Genomic DNA, 21,810 nt, shown 5'->3' on the forward strand with positions numbered 1-21,810 from the left:
ATGAATACACAAATGTAAAATTGTGATTACAAGTATAATGAGAATATATTAAAAAGTAATATGAAACAATATTGGTAAAACGTAAGAGTAACATAAAATAAAAAAAGAAATTATAACAACTCTATACATAAGACAAAACACTAAACTACATTACCAAAGCTACTCTAATTTGTAGGATTCAACAAAGTGCTGGCATTGATTATGCTTAATTCTATAAATGGAGTCAATAAATATATCAATTGTACCCCGATACTTGTTGTCCAGATCATGCATCCTATTGGTCATTGAGTGTGTCTGATAGTTGGTTGTGTATGTATTGCAGAAGAATGTTATATTTTGTCTTGTATTCCTAGTCGGCACATGGAATTTAATAGTGGCAACGATGGCAAGGACTGTCAATTAAGTTGCTATGTACTATTCATGTATTAAATAATAGCTTATTTTTTTAAATTTGGCTAAGCATTACAAAAATACGTATATTAATATAATTGTTTTGTTGTGGATTCTTTATTAAATTTACTATTACAAGTAAAAAAACGGTAAAAAAAACATTATTTTGTAGAGCCTTGACGTTTCAGAATATTTTTTTAATAGATTATGCTATAATAACTATACACTTTAATCACATGAATAACTCTAATGCCACACCGTAAATTTGAAATTATATAATGATGTGAGTAATAATTAATAATGTATTGAAATCGCACTTTTAATCTTATAAAATTTTTAAAACTTTTTAAAAAATGCATTCATATTTTTAGCAATTTTTTTTTTTCAAATATGATATATTTGCAGTTTTTTTGCGCCATTCGGTACCAACAGTATGCTCACATGTTGTTGATGGGTAAAATCAGTTGCCATTGAATATTATCTCCTATAAAGTGAAGAATCGCAGACACCTGTTTGCGAATTTCACGGCGGGTCAGTGAGATTTTAAGCTCACGACGAGTCGCACCGGCTGAACTCGACTCGCGAATTTCTTCAGTGAAGTGAATTTTATTTTATTTTTTAATTTGTTTTAAATAATTTAATGTGCGTGATATATAATTAAACAATGATGTACATATTTGGGATACTTATTCAACTGGTTGCGTTAAGGTTAGTAGTTTTTCGTAAAATGATTTTTATTTTTTTACTAATTTATTAGGAGTCTCAAAAGTCAGTGTTGTGGATGGATAAGGGAAAGAATTCGAATGGTAATAATCTTTCGAAGTGATATTGAGAACGCATTCACCTTAATTTAATTATCATTTTGTAGATATGTCACATTAATATTATAATATAAAGATTGACAAAATTGGAGTAGTTAATTGAATTTCAATGTATTTTCTCATTTACTCCGTAATCATATATTTCATATGTTTTGAGGGTGACCGGATAAATCATCACAATATAATTCATCACATCTTTTAAAAGTTATATAAAGTCATGGAAAGTACGTTAGGTTAGGTTAAAAAAATCATCGTTTCTAATGACTTTATATATCACTTTTTAAAAGTGTGTTAAATTGTCACAGTGTTGAGTTATCATGGAACCGTTTTGAGACAGTTTTATAAATAGAGCAAAGGTTCCCGACAATTTTGAGGCCGGGAGTTACTTTTTACCCTAATTTTTATCGGTCTCAACTTCTAATCTAAGTTCCTTACTAATAAAAAAGACTATAAATGTAGGGTAAATGGTTGTTTGTAACGACTGATGTGGGGTAAATGGTTGTTTGTAACGATTAATGTGGGGTAAATGGTTGTTTGTAACGATTAATGTGGGGTTAATGGTTGTTTGTAACGATTAATGTGGGGTAAATGATTGTTTGTAACGATTAATGTGGGGTAAATGGTAGTTTATCAGTTGTGTAAAATTAATTATCATTTATTAGTAAGGGGTTGTGATACCAAGAATTTTCGCATTTTTTTTATTCTTCACAAATACGACAATTAAACCATTTCATAATTAGTCCTACAATCGAGATTTATCTAATTGTTCTCACTCATGGTTGTAAATTTACAATAATCATAATCAACCAAAATTTGTTCCGCTATTGACGGGTTGCGAAATCCTTGAAGATAGAATAGAATATATGGATAAGGGAATAATATAATTTTTAAATTGATTGTAATAATAACTTTGATAAGGCCTATTACGGAGGCAATTTAAATTCACAAAAATCTCATAAATATCAATAAAGAAAATCAATAGTTCTTGGCATCCGATATTTGTGTATACTATAATATAATGTGTTGCCAGTTCTTAGAGGATTGGAGCTGGCGACATCTTCATTCATAAGCACACACTTCGCAACAATTTTTAACACATCTGCTCTGATGATGGACACTGTAATGCTGTCCGAAACGTTGGCTAAAGAAGGGGGAAGCTCAACACGGCATAATACCCCAAAAATAAATCACTCTAACGAAGTAAATGTAAATAATTATATAAAAATTACCGTTAGGGATATATTGCATTTTCTTTTCGTTGGACGAGTTCAAAATCTTTGTCGGGAGGGAAAAATTTACATAGTATTTAGGAAATAGTATGACTAAATTAATGGAAGGGCGTGTAAAATAAAACGAGGTTGAGAAAATCAACTACTATCATCTGGAGTAAACCTAAATCCGTTTCTGAATTGCGGTAGTTGTAAAACCAGGGCAGTACTGAAAGCATTCTCCTTTGCTTTAAATCATTTTAGTCTTATTTAGCAACCAGATCTGATCTAAATCCCTATTTTCTTCCTCTCCCCGCTTTTGAGCCTCGCAACATTCCCCAAATTGGGGGTACAACAGTTTCACGTTTTCTGCAATTTTTTTTTACCCGCTGCGCTTCTGTAAGTAGATTGTCGGCAGGAGCTTACACGGAGAAAAATGAGTAATGCTGATTTATTAAAATCATGTTAAAAAAGTGATAGCAAGCCATTTTATAATAAAATATTAGTTCATTCAGAATATATCGAAACACGTGTTCATGCAGCTGCGCTTTTCCTGATAAATGTAATGTAATGACGAATTACGACAATATTTTAATTTTTAAGAACACGTGTTTCGACATCCTCATAACACATTTGTGTTTTACTGATAGTTTGTTAGGAAATCTGTCAATTCATTCGATAAAGCCCTCAATCCCAGGCAGTTAACAGTAATACGAATAATTTGACTTGATTTTTATTAAATTATCAATATTTTATATCCGTAAGTTTTTTAGGCGAAGAGATTCATTTTAAAATATTCCCTCTTGAAGTACGTTCTAGTCTAGACGATCTTCTTATACGTTAAAATATTTCAAATTTTTGAAAGTATAGATGTAAACTTTTTAATGCAAAGATAAAAATTGGTGTTCTTTCTTTCTAAAACTGTTTACATTATATGTCTGACCATAATATAAAATAAGATAGAACGAATTGTCCGTCGGTGACAGATATGGCACTATTCGACTAAATGACCCTTGATGTTTCGTGAAAAATACAGCAAAACGTGATCCGAGTGGTTAAAAAAATAATAAAACCGTACTATTGTTAAAGTTATAACAGGCAGCAATTCATTAATATCAATTAAATTATTAAAAAATGAGCGGTTAAATAATTTAAAGTTTGGTGTTATTCAAGCATTCCGTGATGCCATACGTAGTAAGACAAAATCATGTGTTTTTGGTTTGAAAATTTGGTCGCCTAGAAATGTTTCAGATGCTTTAATTAAATACTGCGAGTAGAATACATTTTGGCCTTTGAAATAATCCAGTGTTATTTAGATAAGTGTTTTTATAAGCCCAGAAAAAAAAATTGTATAAGGCCTATGAAAACTGCTTTATAGTTCAAAATCTCCTATTTACGAACCCATTTTAAGATATGATTTTATTGTATGATGTGGAAAATTAAGTTATTTATAAAATGATCGAAAAAATTTTAAATATTTATGCCTAAACATCCACAAAATAAAATAAAAGGCACTTTTTGGCCATGTTTTTTTCTTGCATAAATCAAAACAGGCGGATGGTGTTAAGCGGGATTTAAACCTTATCGCCATCTACGTAAGGGGTGTTATTGATAGCGGCTCAATTTAAATTATTACACGACGTAGTGCATCGCCTTAAGATTAAATTTTAAGAGTAAATCCATGAAAAATCCAGTTTTATTAAAATGGATACATTTTTTCAGTTTATTTTTTACAATATTGAATACAGGTTTATGATATGTGATAAAAAGACCATTTAAAAATGAGCGTCAAAAATATACTCCAACGGAAGGTCATCGAGCTAATTATTTCTCCTCTGTTTTTTACTGTTTCGTTGAATGCAAAATCACTTCAAATATGTTTTATTCGTAACGGTTTTTTTTGGTACCTACACCACTAAATTTTTATTAACTAAAGTTTTTTTACTTATCGGCATCGGTAACATGAGATTTCCTTAGATTTGTTGTGTATTGTGAAATTTTCCAACCAACTGCGTGGCATACCAGATCGGGAGAGGCTGGTTTTGAGACCTCTCCAAACGGTCACTCGACCCATCGTTTTGCTCCCCAGCGGGAGGGATATATTTAAACGTCACTCCTGTACAAACTAAATTGCTACCCACCCCTCATTCCTACCAACTTCATATCTTCTTCTTCTCCTTGGCCTTCCACTCAGCATCCCCAATGACGACATAGGTGTTGAAGAAAATTATAATTTTTTTTTTTTTAATTAATATTAGTTGTATTTTTGTATACAATACAATACAATTACTTGTAAACAGTACAATTTTTCAATGTACCCGCCTCAGAACAGAAATCTTCTAGTGAGGCGGGTTACTTACTTGTTTATGATGATAATGTTATTTCAATAAACGCCCGGGTTGCCGGCAATTAAAAAAAAAGTTTTAACATCATATTTGTACGACTCCTCAACACCAACTTATTTACGCAAAAAGTTAATATCTACGGTGATTAACATAAAAGTTTTCAGGGTAACCATATCACATATTGAACCTGATAATGATTAAATGTGCCAAGGGCACCAAGTTCGTACCAAAAAATTATTGAGAGAAGTTCCATTTATAACAAATAACGATTTCTGTTACAAAATATCCCCATAAAATATTATATTTGTACATTTTAATTGTTAATTCAATTAACTGAATGGTGTGACTATATTTTCTCAGGTGAACTAATTAATCAGCATCCTGTCCAAATTAATAATGTGGTAAGGTGTAACCATAATGCAATTACACATTTTTAATTGAAGTATAAACCACATAATTATCTTCTTCCGTTTGCGATAATTTTTGCCATCCTGGAATAAATTTTGGGACAATTTAAATTACTCTTATAATGGCAAAATCTCTAAATAAAATATACATTACACAAACAAACAAAAAATAGTAAAAATGATGTCAACAAGCGCCCTTGATATAATTTTGAATTATAATAATAATATTATATTATATTTACCCTTTCATTCATGTAATGATGTTAATGATTTATTTTGTATCTTGTAATTAGATTTTTTTAATGTGAAAACTCACAAGAATCCCAACTGCTCCCAACCATCTGGAGCCAGAGAGACTAAGGCATCCCCAATTGGGGTAGGTCGTGAGGCTGAATGTCGTGGGGGGGAAGGAGATGGGGAGGGAGAAAGATGTGGAAGTACCTAGTTATTCAGATCTGGTTACCATACACGGCCAAAAACATTTCAATCAACGTTTCAATTCTGAATGGTGGTCTTGCACCAGGGCGATACTGAAAGCATCTTCCACTCTGTAACTTGTCGCAAATAACAAAAAACTATACATTATTTTAAATGAGTAAATCATGAAACATGATACGATATTTTTAATAGTATTACAACCTGCTTTAGCTCCACGAGAATCATTTATTTATATACGAACAACGCATAAAGTAACACAGTAGTTTGTGTTTAGTTGAGATTTAGAGTATTTTTTTGCTCGTATGTACCTACCTACTAATTTTATTATCATTTAACAACTGTGCGGTACGTGTGAACTCATTTTATTTGTAGTTTAGGATGCAACCAATTCTTTCGGACAACCTAATTTTTTAAAACACAAAAGTCAAAATTTAGAAAAAAATATTATAATAATTTCCCCGCAGAGTGAGAGAGAGAAGGTAAGAAACATCAAAGACAGAGATGTCCAAAAACCAATTACACCCACTATACAGTACTATGATAGACTGCTTTACAACTCATGTATGTACACGGAGAAAAAATAAGTATGGTTAATTTATTGAAATCCTGTTAGGAACGTGATTGCAAACCATTTCCTAGTAAAATATTAGTCTATTCAGAATATATCGGAACACGCGTTCATGCAGGTATCTTTTTCCTGATAAATATAATGACGAAATGTTACAATATTTGAATTTTTATGAACACGTGTTTTACCGACAATTTTTAAGAAACCTGTCAATTCCAACGTTGCAGGCCTGCAGTCCTTTTTCTAACAGGAATACAAATAATTTAGCCAGAATTTCAATTAACTAGCAATATTTTATATCAGTAAGTTTTTTCAGTATATAACTGGTTTAAACTCAAGTAAAGCGGCTTAAATTAGGTATACTAACATGTCCCACAGTAATATTTTTAATACATCAGTAAAAATGAAGTGCATAAAATATTATCGATATCGTGATTCTTAAAAATCTTACGCACCACTAATACATCAATGGCACCACTCGTGTAGGTACTAGATGACTTAGGACGGGTCGTTTCAGAGAATTTGAACAATTCTTTCGAAGTTCAATTTCAAAGTTAATTGTCAAGTTTATTTATTTAAGGAGAAAATACAGATACAGACAGCAATTAAAAGATAATTTTGTAAAACAATAACTTGAGGATTCGCCTGCATCCTAACTATTTCTCACAAATTGACTGATAGATAACAATTTTAAATATTTTTTTACATGTAAATAAGGAAAAAGTATAAAAGAAAATTATTTTGTATATATATATATATAATGCTCAATGTCAAATAAAAGGGTACAAATATTTTTTCTACAAGTTTAGAGATAAATCATAAAAAGTACTTAAAGACTATAGTGAATTAAGTAAATTCTGTGAAACAGCTTTTCAATTTCTGTTATTATTACAGTTCTGTCAAGCAACTGACCTATAATGATATACTAACAAAAATTGAATAGGACATTCACAGAACCCGAAAATGAACGTTGAAATTTGAAGAATTGTTAAAATTTTATGAAACAACCCATCCTAAAAGTTGTTAGTTGAAAAACGTGATGAATCGAATTATTTATTACATGAATATTGTTTAGCCTTTTGTCAGACGGTAGGCAAAAATAATTAATTCTATAAGATTTTAAAAGTTTAAGTCTTTAATTTCCTGGTTCTCATCCAAAAGTATGGTCGATTGAGGAATTCGACGTCATTAGGTAACATGATCTCACCGTTGTTGGCGCAGATCGTTGACTCGGGCTACCAGGAAAGCATAAGTAGAAGGAGCAACCTTGAACCTGCGACCTTCAGCAGATATACCATCAGTTAAGTGCCGCTCAGTCAGCTGGGAGATAATCGACAACCATTTTTAACTGATTATAGATGTATATAATGACATAAAGCCGAGGTGTTGATATAATTACTAAATAAGATTATCTAACAGTAAATAACCGAGTGGTTAAGTTTTTAAATTATTTAAATGTAGTATTTGTGCATAAGTAACAGAACAAGACACAGAAAATAAAAAGATAACAGTCTCAGCTCGAAATTGAACGCAGGATTTATGTCTTACCGGGACAACGTAAAGATAAAAACGTTCCTGAAAGAAGATCCTGGATTCGATTCCCAGTTGAAACGGTTAACTTTTTGTTAGTATTATCTTCGTATTCAATGATAAATTACATATTTTTTTAATATGAAATTTATGTATGTAGTGGAATGATTCAACGGAAATTTAAAAAAGTGGTAATTTCCTGAACATCGAACGCACACGGAGAAAAGTTACTGATAAATTATTCGTATTCCTGTTAAACACGGGACTGCAGGCCTTTAACGAAGGAATCGACAGATTTTCTAAACACGAATGATGAATGTGTTATGAGGATGTCGGAACTCGTGTTCATAAAAATTCAAATATTGTCGCATTTGGTCCTTTTATTTATCAGGAAAGCTGTATGAACACGTGTTCCGATATATTCTGAATGGACTAATATTTTATTAGGAAACGGCTTGCTATCACTTTTTTAATAGGATTTTAATAAATCAGCCGTGCTCATTTTTCTCTGTGTATGAATTTGGTAAAATGGTAATTTGGTATTTGGTAAAAGCGTTAAATGAATTTTTGATTGGGTTATATATTTTTTCAAGGTAGATATATTAAACTTAGATTATTTCAAATAAGAAATTTGGTGGGACTTTTGAGGTATTATATATATATATTATATTATATATATATAACGGAACTAAGTTACTTCAAAAATCTATGTAAATAGAGCGTTAGCTCAACACCGAACTTTTTTTATATTTAAAGTCCCCGGCGTTACCCGAATTGTCGAAATCACAACCACACGGAGAATTTTTTGATTAATTTCTTCAAATTATTCGTAATTATTGGTTTCCTGATAAACACAATGCACTTGAATTCGCCTTGATAATATACAATGAACTAATTTATGAACACGTGCTCCGACATCGTGACAATACGTTCGTATTTTACTAAAAGTTTATTAGGAAACCATCAATTCATTCGTTAAAGGCCTGCAATCACGTTTTAAACAGGATTACAAATAATTTGAAGAGATTATTAATAATTTAGTAATATTCAATTAAATTAATTTTTTCTTCTTTATATATTGATAAGAAGATAGAAGATAGGTACTTCAACAAACTAAAGGAACGTTATGTGCGAATAGGAAATCTATGTATTTTGTAGATAAGAACTTTTGAATGGTATGTTAATAAATGTGTGTTCATTGTTTCAGCAATGCCGGTGTCATGTTGTTGGAGGCTCCTCCGCAAAATTTTGAAAAAATTGTCATGGACGTCGACGCTGGAGCTGACGACGCCATGGCGATGACCCTTGTAATTAAAAACGAATATTTCAACAACGGGTAATGTACTAAATATTTCACTTATTTAACGATGGCTGATGATCTTTAACGTGCCTGTTTTCAACTACAAGAACGAATTTTTGGATAATATACACGGGGTCCGGAAACTGGCAGTACAAGCGGGAAATTGGTGAATCCACATCACGTTTAGAGTCGATTTTGCGAAACACTTTTTTTTCATTTGAGCTTTAATTTTCGAGAAAATTATGTCCGAAGTTGGAATTTATTAGTTCAAATTTGAAAAATCCGTCGCTATGGATTAATATCAGCTGTTCAATGTATTTTTAAATGCGTCAAAGGTTAGACCAAGAAAAAAATATTTGTATTACATTATAAAAGTTTTCGGGTTGTAATGTACCAGTTTCCCACTTGTACTACGAATTTCCGGGCATGCGCCTCGTATGTAATGTAGGTACATAAATATGATATGTCAAAAAATATAAATACAAATACCCGATTATATTTTTTCGTCACCAAAACACTCCTTGCACCAAAATATCATCAGCCGTCAACGTCTGTTATTTAGTGCAAAAGCAATTTTTTATACTATTATTAAGTTAATATACTGTATATTTATCTATATTTCATTATTATTAAGTCAATATACTGTATCCGCTAAAAATATCAATTCTAATCATAATTCTTTATTAAATATCATAAAATCGTTTCCTGCCAGTGGAAAATTATTTCTTTTTACAATAACATCAACACTAATCATTCTACAAAGTATTTTGTAATTCTAATTAGGCACTTAATTTTGTATTATTACGTTACTTAAATAAAGCCAGACGTCAGCCGAAAAAGAGTTAAAAAAGAACTAAAACCTGGTACAAGTTGGGACCAAAAATTCATAATCCTGAGAGAGGGAGGGGTGTATAGAGAAATTCTAGAAAGTTCTGAGGACAAAAAAACCCGAATATTCGTGTATCATCTTCTTGTTGGGGCTCACCAGAGAATATAGTTTCCCCGAGGAGGTCGTGGGCTAAAGAAATTCTGAGGTATAAAAACAAGATTAAAACAAAAAAGAGTTATTATTCTTAAATTGTCATTTTTCGTTGATCAGTTTTGTATAAAAAGATGAAAGGAGCTAAATTATCTTAAAAACGAGCGAAGAAGCTAAATCACTTTATTGTGCTGACGGCCTCAATTTAGAGCTAAATCTAGCTCTAAATGAGCTGAGTTGGCAACACTGATTACACTACGTTCCATTTCTAATGTGCTTTATATATCTATGTTTCAGCCCTCCATTGATCGCCATAACCTGCGTCAATGGAAACACAAACCTAAAAAATGTCAAAATCAACGTTTTGCGGACCTTGCAGCAACTTAATCGAATAGACGTAAGATGTTTAAATATATTTTTGCTATTCACTCTTGAAACTAACTGGTTTAATTTTGACAAACCTGACTAATACATCTTGATGACCCGGTAGCGGTTAATACGGGATTTATGTCGGTTTTAAAATGTTTTGCGGAAATAACGGGAAGTTCGACTAACGACCTTTTTCTTACATCATCAGTAGACAAACTAATTTATTTAGCAAGTATATTTTTACTAATTCACAAAACAGCTGTTCATATATTTGTTTAGATAAAACGATGACAAAATTTTAGAGACGGGAGTTTGTACGCCGATAAAAATGTTCTTTGTGATTTAAATTTAACGAGAAAAATACACGAGCGTTCTGGTTCGGTAATTTATTTATTTATTTCAACGCTAAATTAGGACAATTTAAACACATGTGTGAAGCTGTATTGTATTATTGCACTTAGTAAAATATTTGTAAAGAATATTATTTTTTAACACCGAATTTTAAAACCGAAATTCGTTTTTGCGGTATGACATCACTGGACATAACAGACAGTGAAGTTTTGAAGGGCTATTTAAAAAAAACGGCGCAACTTAGAGAAATTGGTTTTATTTTTTTTATTTGGTGCATCACATTTTATGCATCAAGTCCTGATGGCATTAGAAAGATGATGCCCCCCAGCAGCGATATATTGATGAAGACGATTTCTCGGCCGCATGTTGGCCCATCTCGATGGGTATAGCAGCGATTACCTCCCGAATTCGATCTTTGAGTTTTCCGAGGTGTAATGCCCTTGTTTAAAAACATTTTCCTTCAGGTAGCCCCATAGAAAGAAGTCTCAAAGGCAGTCCTCAGAGAGAAGAGGCGCGAAGGGAACATCTGTCGTAGTTTCGTCATTGAAACTCAATCAGTCTGGGCGGTAGCACCGACCCGTTGAAACCAGATCTGTTTCAATTGAGATTCAAAAAAATAAGGCCCAATCACCCCAACTTTAGAAATCCACAAACCACACGGTCACTTTTGGGGAGTGAAGAGGTCTCTCGTGATGTTGCCCTGTGTTATCAGTATCGAAAATTTTGTTTTAAAAAACCGTGATAAAAGAACGGCCATTGTCAAGAAACGTGCGGACGAGGAGGTCCCGGTGTTATTCAGACAAAACCATGATAACGACTGAAAACGGCACGACCCTCCTGACACAATGAGACCCCTTCCAGTTTCCTACGATGTACCAGCCCTTAAAAACTGCACTGTATGTCTTGCTGCACCCTATAGATCAAACTGGCCCGGTTCCTCGGCTCGGTCGTATGTGGCTCCATAATTTGTCCAAATGGATTCAGCCAAATGGTTCGGGGCCAAATTATTATTTTTATATTAAATGTATAAACATATTACAACAGATTTACAAATACGTATAACGTTCGAACTAGGCTAATTGCGAAAAAGTGCATTTTTTTAACGAAACTGCCCAACTCAATTGAGAAATTATTTCTCGTGTTTAAAACGGCTCTGCAGTGTGTGTCCAGCTTAAGATTAATCGGTGTTGATATATTTAAACTTCTAGATACCAGTTTACACGGGTGCCAACGAATCTCTGTTCGGCATATCGGCCACGGATAGTTTCTTCGGCGCAGATGGGTTCGGGGACTTCGGTGGACCCACCTACCAGGGGCTGCCCCGGATACAAAAGGAGCACGCCGTCACTGCGCTGATACGACTGGTGACCGCTAACCCTGGTAAGCTACCTACAATCAATCATAGTATATACCCCCAGGGAGATGGGCCATTAACCCATTCAGCTTTACTAGTAGTTCTAAAAAGGGTGTTTCCACAGACATATGAATATATAGACTAGAAATTAAAGGTGAGGGGTAAAATCAACTGTTGAAGAACGAAGGCGGTAAAGCTGACTGTGATTCGTCAATAAATCAATCTGACAGTATATAGGCATCTCGCATTATAATATCACCATTTAGTTCTTAAAAGTAAAATCTGCTTTTGAATGAATAGACATTTTTACATGGGAGCGCAAATTACTTGCCACGTTATGAACAAATTTGCGAAGTCCAAATTCGGCAAAAAAAAAATTCTTCTATTTTCAGAGTCGAATATTTTGTTTACGTATTTAGTTAAGACACTTTTATAAGTGTTCATAATTTACTTCCCAGTAACAACGATGCGCACACTTGAGAATCGCTACATTCGACCAATGTTGGCTCGATGTGATAGTATATGTTTCTACAACTGATTCATATTATACGACGTGAATAAGCTTAAAATGATGCTTACATATGGAATGTAATACGACAATTGGGTTTATTCTCTTTTTCACATATATTTTTACAAGTTTTCATATCACAAGCCACTATTTTGCCGTGTTATTTCATAAAATGCCTCGACCATAGCTCGACGCTAGTTCGAACAAGAATGATGACGTCACATTCTCAAGATTCACGGGAAGCCATACGCGAGCCCAGCCGGCTCCAATGGAACCGGTATGGGGAGTGGGGAATAATACGCTTTTAATCACTTAGGGCAGGTCTACTAATATTCATATGTCTATGGGTGTTTCTAATTTTCTCTTATTTAATATACCAAAAAAAAATCTCTGAAATTGTAAGAGGTATTTAAATACCCACGTACTTAATAACCCATACATTTTATCTAACATGGTACCTAACTGCCTGAATAATGTTCGAAAACATGAAAACAGGTAGGTACCATAATATTGCCAAAAATGCGAATGAGAAAGTCCAAATATCACGACGGTTCACATTCACATTTGAAAAAATTATCTGTGCTGAACCATTTCTCAATGTCCACTTATACAAATTAACGGACAGACGACATGCAAAACAGTCGAGTTAAAACAATACTTTGCTTTGCTCAGGCAAATAGTTTTAAACCGCGCGCACAAAAGTGCCGCCAACATCGTTCGTCCATGCTACAGCAAATCGCAACTACGCACAGCGGCAGTCGCCTTTGTTTATACCTACACACCAAACGCACAACTTCCATAGCATTACAGCTTTTATAGCCGGTGCAGCTCGGTATTAACTTGGCGACAGTCGGCATGTTTCCATGCCATTTGTCCCCCTTTTTTTCTTTTATCTATTACCTCCACCAACTTTGAGGCTCATGCTCCAAAGGATTAAATATTTATCGTTTCCAGGAAAACCTAAAAGAATATTATGTAAAAAATGCCGATGGGCCGATCACTACCTTTGGTGACTTACCAGGTGTGCCCGAGTTAATGGGGTAAGGTTTGTCTAGGTCTTGGCGGCGGATCCGTCTGCCCACCTACTGCGTGCGTTGATCGGATGACACTGGTTGAGGGAGACTATTTGACCTCTCCAGCAGGACTCTATCGACCTATCGCCTTGCACCGCATTGGGAAAAAACAGGCTTTCACTCCTGGACACATCGACCCCCAGATACCTGTCTTCTTTCCATAAATTCCTTTCCTTTATTTCCTTGAAAAAAAACCCACACAGAATCCCCAAAGGTGACATAAGCCATAAAGTAAATAATTTTCTTCATGGCACCTGTGTAGTGCTAATGTAAAAATTTAAATTAAAAATTTCTTCTACAAGGAAGCATACGCCTGTTCTTTTTACTATTTACATAAATGAACTTTGCAGCATGAAAATAGACGGTGAAAAAGTTAGCTATGCTGACGACACAGTTTTACTCTTCAAATCTAAAGATTCGAATAATGTATATAACATAGCGAATTTAGGATTCTCGCAAGCTAAAACATGGCTAGACTCAAACATACTTACACTTAACATATCAAAGACAAAATTCACAACATACAGTATAAATAGCACGGGACAGCCAAAAAACAACACAAACACCATAAAAATACACGAATGTTTAAACACCAACATCTGCGATTGCCCTCCTCTAGAAAAAACAGAACAAATAAAGTATCTAGGAGTCGTAATTGACCATAACCTTAGATGGATACCACACATCAAACAAATCACAAATAAACTTCTCAAAACAATACACATTTTCCTAAACATAAACATATATAAAATAAAACAATTGAAAACAATATATTTTGCACTTTGCCAATCAATAATAGAATATGGAATTATTGCTTGGGGGGGAGCAACAAACTCGGCTATCAATTACATAGAAACCGCACAGAAAACAATCTTAAAGGTAATACTAAAAAAACATAGACTGACTGATACAGACCAAATATTCAACAGCTGTGACGTACTAGATGTACGCCAATTATACGTTAAAACACTACTAAACCACATTTTTGACAAAAAAAATAAATTTCAACATACACAAAATAACACTAACAGTCCAGTTAGACAAGCGTACAAAGAAAACACAAAAACTCCGACAGTAAATTCAAGCTTTGGACAAAGACACTACCAATACCATGATATAAAAGCTTTCAACAGTGTAAAACTTGAAATTAAAATTGAGGACAATAAAAATTAATTCACACACAAAATTACAAAATGGATTATAGAAGAAAAAAGACAATATTACCATAATGTCATTGCATAAAATAAAAATAAAACCTACACGTAACACACAAAACCAATATAAACACACATCACTCACAAACACACAATATTGTATTTTAAATGTATTATTTTCTCTTTAAATGTATTATGTAGATTATATTTTCATATTATAAAATGAAGGCCTCAGCACGGGCAAGCCACCCAGTGAGGCCAACATTACTGGAAAACTTTGAACTGTAAAAAATACTGATCAAAATAAAATAAAAAAATTTTAAAAAAAATAAAAAAAAGAAGTGCAAATCAAATAAGGTTTGTTCTCCAGAGTTAATTTGACTAACTTTATCAACATTAACTAATATTTTATTTGATTTCAGGTCAAATAACTTTAATGGCACTTGGTCCCCTGACCAACATTGCCTTGGCACTCAAATTGGACCCATACTTTATTAAAAAACTGAAGAATTTGGTCATCCTAGGAGGCAGCGTTCAAGGTAGGTTAAAGACCTACTGTCACTAAATACTTGGATAATTTTCTTCTGTATTCTACGCATACCATTGATAGATCCGTTGTATACTGCCCTTCTTTGTCATTTTCAGAGATGTGCTTTATTTCAAATAAATCCATTTCAAATGGAAATGCATAATGCAAAATGGGTATTTTCCATTTTGCATTTTAAATGCTTTTCTAAAAACCATTTTGCATTTTGCATTTTAAATGCTTTTCTCAATGCATTTTCCATTTTAAATGTTTTTTTGCAACATTCTTCCTACTATCTTCACTGATCTTTTTTTCATAAGCCCCAAATACCAGTCGGTCCTCAACCTCGCTATGAGAGATAATTTACATTTGTCAAGTTGCTCCCTGGTAGGAGCCCTGACAATTGAGTGATACCATTACAAAAAATACCGATTCAAATACTGAACATGGGGCCATGACGCTATAATATTAAATATTAGATAGCAGTTTCTATGTTTTTACGTTGGCAACATTAGTCCCGCGCAAATTTTTTGCGGTTTCATAATCTGTAGTCGTGGTGTTTTTGGATTTACCATCATGTAATATGTTTGTTCTACATTGATGTCCATTATTAAATGACATAATTGTTTTAAAATTTTACAATTATTTTAATTGTTTGACCTGAGAAACCATTTTGCATTTTCAATGTATTTTGAAAATAGGTATTTTGCATTTTGCATTTGAAATGCTTTTCTAAAAACCATTTTGCATTTTCAAATGGAAAAGTTTTGACCCATTTCCATTTTGCATTTCAAATGGTTTTGGGTACCCATTTCGCACATCTCTGGTCATTTTAAACGAAGTGTGGAACAGAAATAGGGGTTACGGAGAAGCTCTCAGCGGAGGGACCGTACATTACACATGATATTTATTATGCTTCAAATGCTGTATTCCACGCTGTATTGCTGTATTATGCTTTATAAAAAGAGTGAAACATAAATATTAATTGCTGCGTTGATTGTTAATATAATACAAATTCTTTTCAGGAATCGGAAATGTGAGACCAGGCATAGAGTTCAATGCACTCATAGATCCCGAGGCCCTGTTCATAGTTCTTACCAAATCTCACTACACGAAAGTCAGAATGTTTCCTTGGGACGCTGTCGTCAACGCTAACATATCAATGGTAAACCTTTTAGAAATAATACTTTACCGTTTCTACTTACATTCCTTTTCTATTGATTCTCGGAATACCATGATCTCTTTCAGGCTTTATTCGATTTACATAACAAGGCGTTGTCGCCAAAGTTGATTCATTGGATTTTTGTCATGTCCCTCGATTTTGATTGGATTTTTGTATTTTTCATAGTTACGTATTATAGAATATTGGTAGCTTAGGTACATATTTTTAACACGAACATTTAATAATTTTCTTTGTCTAGTCAGTTAAATACAAATATCGAACTTGTAGATATTTTTAGGTGTTTAAAGTTAAATTAAATTGCTTGCATGTTTTAGAAAATTTTTTACGTACATTTGGAACAAAATTGAACTTCATTTCACTTTTAAAATTTCTGAAATACAATCCGTTATTTATTCATTTATTAAATTCAATTGCATGCAATTCTAATACAAGATATTAAACAGTTAAAATACGAGTGTGTATATAACTGAACTGCCCCAGCAACAATTATTTATAAAGAGCGGGGTTAAATAATACCGATTTTAACTGTTTCTAGGATTGGCGAAGGAATGTGTTAGGGAAGGTCGACAGTGATGACATTCGATTCCTGAACAAAGCCGAGGCGGCAGATCCTGGCCCATCCTGGTTCCAGGGAGACGGGATGGCGGCAGCCACCTACCTCTGGCCCGACACGATCAAGGAAATCCGACCTCTCAGAGTCTCGGCTGTTCCATGCGGTAATCGAAAATCTCCAACCTCATTTTTTTACGTTGATGCAAACAAATGCACTCGAAGTACCCTTGGATTCATCGCATCCTCTATCTTTGCGACAGTCGCGTATATAGCACCCAGCCTAAATCTCATTTATTGTGATACTGTCGCGTCCATCCAGTTAAATCTTAAATAAACAATAGAAACTATTATGAACAACGAGCTGCGACCAAACTGCACGGACTATCAAAGTGGGAAGAAGCCAACGTAGAAATAAAAGGCGTGGTGTCGATGTTCATAGTTGCTATTGCAGTAATACGAGTAAGGTACCAATAATGGTTCATGGCCCATTCCCCTTGAATCCATAAGAGCAGGAGTCCAGGAAGAGGCTTTTTTCGTCATACATTGTAAAATCGTTTTGTAATGACAGGATTGACGGTCACCGTTTAACCCTTCGTCGGGCACACCTGGTCTGGCAGGCACAAGCAGGAAACTTTTATTACCCGCCTTCGGAAGCGCATTGAACCCCTTACTCAGTTTCTTACCTGAAAACGTGGGAAGTAGTACGTGACGTCTGTATTCTGTTAGGCTCATTGCGCCCGATTTCGTCATATTTTTTAAGGTACCTAATCTTCTAAGGTTATCAATTCTAATGAACATGATTTATCTAATTCTTATTGAATATGGTTCAAGTAACACTCAAGTGCCTTGTAGTATAGGATTTTTAATTTTTTTAATTTATATACTTTCGACGACGATTGCGAGCACGCCTGGATTAGAGAATCGATACCCAGAAATCGCAGCCGGGCGCGCCTTTGCGAGTCACACGATTGGGCGCTGCCGCCGATAAGGCAAAAACCTAATCTTTTCATCAAAATGTGATCTATACCTACCATTTAAAATGATATAATATTTCCAGGGGAAGCGCGAGGAGGCGTCCTAGTGGACTATTTCCGCGCCAATCAGAATGTATCCACCAGCAACGTCAGGTTGATTATGGACATCAATGTAGAAGAATACAAACGCCAGCTGCTCAAGTATTTCCAAATGTCCAAAAACGAGACCCCCAAGAGAAGAATTAATAATAAGAGCAATCGCACCAAAAGAACCGCCATAATTAATGAACACGATTCTTCACTGGAGGATTTTTGATCTCTTAATGCACTTTGTTCTATAGGTAATTAAGTGTGTATTTAAAATAACATGTATTATAAAAACTAGACTAATGTTTATTTTTTTATTTATTACTAAGACTTAATCATTGAAGAAAATGACATCAACAAATTTCAATAAAACATGAACAAAATAAAAAAGTAATATAATTGTCCCAACTGGGAATCGAACCCTGATCCTCTGTTTTACCGGGACATCACTACCAATTAAGCTATTGAGAGTTAATTATTTTCCGTCATTTTATCGATCTATCCGGTCGAGAAGATCGTCTGTAGCGGATGGCGGACACTTGACCTTTAAACAAGATGAGAGTCTGATTTTGAAAAAATCTATGTGAAATCCGGACAACTCTGGGTACTTCAGCTATTTTTCTATCTATCATCAATTTTTTTTTTGTGTCTTTTTTGTTTCATGGTTCATAAGTTGCCCCTAGTCGAGCCGCTCTCAAGTTGAAAATGAATAATTAAGCAATCAAAAGGGCAAAATAAAGTGTATGAAATTAATAACTGTGTCTTCCCATCAATAATCAAATACTTCCAAGTATTCAAGTATTCTTATTTGCTAGTTGGAAACTGCTCACGTGCATCTACTGAGATTTGTTAATGTTATCTTCTTCAATTATTATAGTACAATAATTGTATCCTCAATTACTACATTACAATTTATAAGCTTCGATAAGTTATTCCAATAAATTTATTAATTATTTATTACCTTTATTTTTAGCGTTTTATAATATAAGTACCTTAACAAATTATATTGATATCCTGCTTTTAATTACATGCGAACTTTTCGCAAGCAATACATAATAGGAAATCAAATAAAATAACCGTGTTCATTAAACAATATGATTTTAATTTTCTTACCCGTCTTTCCCCTAGATTTAGATTGAAGACAACGAAAAATGAAATTGTCAAAGTTTTTGTCAGTTAAATGGACGTCATAAAGCTCCATATCAATTTCACTTTTGTATCTGTATAGCAAATTTCACGACGTCATAAATTACCGTTCGAGAGATTTTTCTGCTTCGAAACAGATTCAAGTACATAGATCCTTAGCTATTGATAAATAAGGATATTATAATGATAAAGAAAGACAAACGTTCATAGAATACGGATAAGCTCAGTTATTTTTTAAATTTCTCCTAGTAAAATCAAAATATGTAAGCGGAAAATGTTGCAATGATAGAAGACTTGAAGTTTCGCAGAAAATTCAATGTAACGTTGTCATCAAATGGCCACTCAACACTATTTTACGCACAATATTGTATATTACACAAAACTGAGCAATCTGTTTGATTTTAAAAAATCTGTCATTTTTCATATCTATTTGTTTACGGTAAAATACTGGATTGTTTATAACACTAAATACAAAATTCTTCATATTATAGGACTTTAACATTAAGAAATATAGGTATTTTGTTATGGATTACAGGCCTTGGTATTTGTTTACAAAATAATATAGGTATGTTCCACTGAGGTAGAATGACCCAATGACCATAGAAAATACAATGGATTGACCTGACTTTTGTTTTTATCATGTTCCACTGAGGTAGAATGACCCAATGACTATAGAAAATACAATGGATTGACCTGACTTTTGTTTTTTTCATGTTCCACTGATGTAGAATGACCCAATGACTAAAGAAAATACAATGGAATGACCTGACTTTTGTATGTTTCATGTTCCACTGAGGTAGAATGACCCAATGACTAAAGAAAATACAATAGATTGACAAGTCAGGACTTTTGTTTTTTTTATGTTCCACTGAGGTAGAATGACCCAATGACTAAAAAAAATACAATGGATTGACCTGACTTTTGTTTTTTTTATGTTCAACTGAGGTAGAATGACCCAATGACTAAAGAATGCTCAACTATGCCAAGTAAGTTAGTTTTGGTTTACAAGTTTTTTGAATTCTGTGATCGAGAATCGTATTTTTTTTAATACCGCACAAGAGTCCAAACTGCTCCCAACCGTCTGAAGCCAGTGAGACTATGACATCCCCAATTGGTGTATGTTGAGAGGCTGAAGGTAGTGGGGAGGGGAAGGAGATGGTGAATAGGAAGGTGAGGAAGTACCTGGCTATTCAGATCTGGTCACCAAACACGGCCACAGCCATTTCAAGACACGTTTCAATTCTGAATGGTGGTTTTACACCAGGGCGATACCGAGAGAATCTTCCACTCTGGAACGTGCCGAAAAAATATATATTATTTTAAATGCGTAAATTGTGAAATAACGCAAATTAATCAAATAAAATTTACTTGCGCACGCCGGGATTTGAACCCACGTCCTCAGGCTTGTTAGTCCAGAGCCTTACCACTCGACAACGGAGGCCGTCAAATAATAAGCCGACAAACTTATTAAAACAATATCACAGTTGTCTCCTTCCGCTGATCCATTTTGTTCAAGCTGAAACGGACTTAAAATCGCCATTTAACGGAACTTTAAAACTGACCAAAAAATAAAGTGGCGCTGAGTAGCCATTTGATGACTGTGTCACACGCGAATTTGGCCTTAGTTGGAGGAGAATTAAATCCGCAACGACTGGGTGGGAACAACATGCTTTGGATCACTCAACCACTAACCTTTTAATTGGAAACATTCAGACATCGATAGGTTTCCGATTCAAGAAGGGCCAACCTTGCCAAGTTTATATCGATGTTGGTTACGCAATATTTTATTCCATTGCAGTTTCAGACAAAAAGTGTTGGTTTCCGCGATCGTGAATAGTGCATTCAATAATTTAATAAAATGAACTGTTGATTTCTTAAACATACAATAAAACAATAAACCTTTTTGTATGACAAATTCTATTGTGTGGGTTTACCACAAAAATAACACAATGAAATAAGCGCCCAATACAAAAATGAGGGATTCATCACATAAATGTTTTTACGAATACGGAAAACACTTTGTTTTACAGAATGTGTACAATTCATTAAATTTAATATTTGAGTTTTGTGAAAATTCTATTCAAGTTCTGCTATTCCATTTCGGGTCAGTGAAATAACTGACCCGAAATGGAAAAATAACAGAACTTTCACAGAGCTTGAAAATTAAATTCCTGGCCCTGTAAATGAAAATTTATGAATTATTTAAATTCCTGGCCCATGAGCTAGGATGAAATTTGATGAATTGCTCAAATTCCGTGAAACAATGAGTTAGGATGAAATTACACATGGTTAAATTATGCAGCAAAAATTGCCACTTTCATTTATCTTTGCTTCTAATTATATCGCATAATAAACAATTATTACGTTATATACTGTTAGTTAAGGTAAGGTTGTGTAATTTTTAACCAATAAGAATGCTTTAGTCAAATAAAAGTTTAAAATTATTTTATTGCTTCCCTTGTATTTTCACCGTGTAGCCAAAAAAGTGTAAATCATACCACGGCAAGAATTCAATTTTTTTTCGAAAGATACCGCATCAGAGTCTCA

At 33.7% G+C, this 21,810-nt stretch overlaps 1 protein-coding gene across 1 annotated transcript in view; it reads left to right on the plus strand.

Moving 5' to 3' along the window:
* LOC149421717 (uncharacterized) overlaps positions 1-18,662 on the plus strand; it is a 35,277-nt gene extending 16,615 nt beyond the window's left edge. Inside the window, exons 9-16 of the mRNA XM_089634687.1 lie at positions 1,079-1,098; positions 8,915-9,043; positions 10,284-10,383; positions 11,915-12,086; positions 15,218-15,334; positions 16,347-16,486; positions 17,040-17,220; positions 18,114-18,662. Of these exons, the coding sequence (XP_089490813.1) occupies positions 1,079-1,098; positions 8,915-9,043; positions 10,284-10,383; positions 11,915-12,086; positions 15,218-15,334; positions 16,347-16,486; positions 17,040-17,220; positions 18,114-18,346 (1,092 nt within the window). The 3' untranslated portion in view covers positions 18,347-18,662. The remainder of the gene's footprint in view (positions 1-1,078; positions 1,099-8,914; positions 9,044-10,283; positions 10,384-11,914; positions 12,087-15,217; positions 15,335-16,346; positions 16,487-17,039; positions 17,221-18,113) is intronic.
* Positions 18,663-21,810: the final 3,148 nt, after the last annotated feature.

Source organism: Hesperophylax consimilis, chromosome 8, assembly GCF_061612785.1.
Source record: "Hesperophylax consimilis isolate HC1 chromosome 8, BYU_Hcon_1.0, whole genome shotgun sequence".
Taxonomy (NCBI): domain Eukaryota; kingdom Metazoa; phylum Arthropoda; class Insecta; order Trichoptera; family Limnephilidae; genus Hesperophylax; species Hesperophylax consimilis.